General features: G+C 44.4%; 1 protein-coding gene across 1 annotated transcript in view; it reads left to right on the top strand.

Annotated features, from left to right (window-relative positions):
• The window catches only part of LOC115124708 (cell adhesion molecule 2-like), a 194,322-nt gene extending 193,205 nt beyond the window's left edge, over positions 1 to 1,117 (top strand). The window contains exon 8 of the mRNA XM_065024175.1: positions 452 to 1,117. Within this exon, the coding sequence (XP_064880247.1) occupies positions 452 to 567 (116 nt within the window). The 3' untranslated portion in view covers positions 568 to 1,117. The remainder of the gene's footprint in view (positions 1 to 451) is intronic.
• Positions 1,118 to 1,798: the final 681 nt, after the last annotated feature.

Genomic DNA, 1,798 nt, shown 5'->3' with positions numbered 1-1,798 from the left:
TGTGTCTGTGGGTGTGTGTGTGTCTGTGGATGTATCTGTGGGTGTGTCGGTGTCTGTGGATGTATCTGTGGGTGTGTGTCTGTGGATGTGTCTGTGGGTGTGTCGGTGTCTGTGGATGTGTCTGTGGGTGTGTCGGTGTCTGTGGATGTGTCTGTGGGTGTGTCGGTGTCTGTGGGTGTGTCGGTGTCTGTGGGTGGGTGGGTGTTTGTGTCTGTGGGTGTGTCTGTGGGTGTGTCGGTGTCTGTGGGTGGGTGGGTGTTTGTGTCTGTGGGTGTGTCTGTGGGTGTGTCTGTGGGTGTGTCGGTGTCTGTGGGTGGGTGGGTGGGTGTTTGTGTATGTGGATGTTTGTGTCTGTTTGTGTGTCTGTGGGTGTGTGGGGTTGTGTGTGTCTGTGGGTGTGTGGGGTTGTGTGTGTCTGTGTGGGTGTGTGTGTGTGTCTGTGTGTGAACAGGGACGTACCTAACACACGAGGCTAAAGGATCTGAGGATGCCCCTGACGCAGACACAGCCATCATCAACGCAGAGGGGAACCACGCAGCAGAGGAGAAGAAAGAGTACTTCATTTAGAGCTGTTCGTTCCGTCCCCTTTATGTTTCCACCTCTGTTCTTCTTTCTGTCTGATTTGTTTATTTCACCAGAGGCAGGGGCGGACTAGGACCAGATATCGGCCCGGGCATTTCAAACGCATCAGCCCATCTGTTTCCTTGAGGCACCCACTATTAAGCAAATTATTATTTTTTAATTCTGGCCCACTGGCATTTGCCAGAATTGCCCTATGTCCGGTCCATCTCTGCCAGTCGACCAACACAGTCTGCAGTTGGCTCAGTGCTGCTGGGGCAGGAACCAGTTCTTTGTCCCCTCCACTCCTCTCCCGAAAGAGAAAGCTCAAGTTTGGTTTTACTGGTCGGTTTTAACAAGCAAATCGATAAAAATGCTGCCTTGTTTTTACTGCAAATGTACTCCGCTACTTGTACTCAGTGTTTTAAAAAGAGCAGATCCTGTTTCATTCAGGTTTTTAGAATCTTTGTTTGTTGTCATGTTTTATTTGACATTTCCTAAATATACAGACCGTTTTCAATCTGCTTCTGACATGTTTGTTTCAACTCTTAGTTTTTTGGGGGGGATTTTGTGTCCCCTACTCCCCTCGCCATCCCTGTTATATACCTTTTGCATATATTCCCATCAGGAAGCGGAAAGAAATGTGCTTCATCTGACTCCGGAAAACATTGGCTATGCCGATAATTATGCTTTTCAGAGAAGAATATGTGAAATGTATCAATGTGAACGACGTGATGGGGCTTAATTGCAACTGTAAAAATGGTATTGGGTATGAGAGGCACACAATTAGGCTCTCATGTTGTGGAAAACGATGGAAGTACAATAAACTGAATAGTTCTGACACAAAAAAAAACGTAAAAAAATAAAATGTAAAAAAAAAAAAAGTTTAATTAAAAAACAAAAATGAAGCACAATCCGTATGATTGTTTCTGTCTGAATGTGGATATTATATGATATCCTCTTTTAGCTTTATTTGTATATTAGTATAGGCCATAGTCTCATCTCATATAGAAAGAAACCACAGAGAGAATCAAAAGTATAATAAAAGCACAACGTCTCAGACAAAAACAGAGAAATACTTCTGCACCAAGCAATTCATTATCTCAGGATTCAATACGAGTCTAAATTCACTGATGTTTTCAGACCAATGATTGGAGATTCAGGGTACCAGGATTCAATGTGGCTGCAGGTTGTCAACAATGCCGCTTTTCAGAGGACCGTTCGACCCGAAAATCGTATT

Source organism: Oncorhynchus nerka, linkage group LG11 (genome assembly GCF_034236695.1).
Source record: "Oncorhynchus nerka isolate Pitt River linkage group LG11, Oner_Uvic_2.0, whole genome shotgun sequence".
Classification (NCBI taxonomy): domain Eukaryota; kingdom Metazoa; phylum Chordata; class Actinopteri; order Salmoniformes; family Salmonidae; genus Oncorhynchus; species Oncorhynchus nerka.
This window is presented reverse-complemented; position numbering and strand designations above follow the sequence as displayed.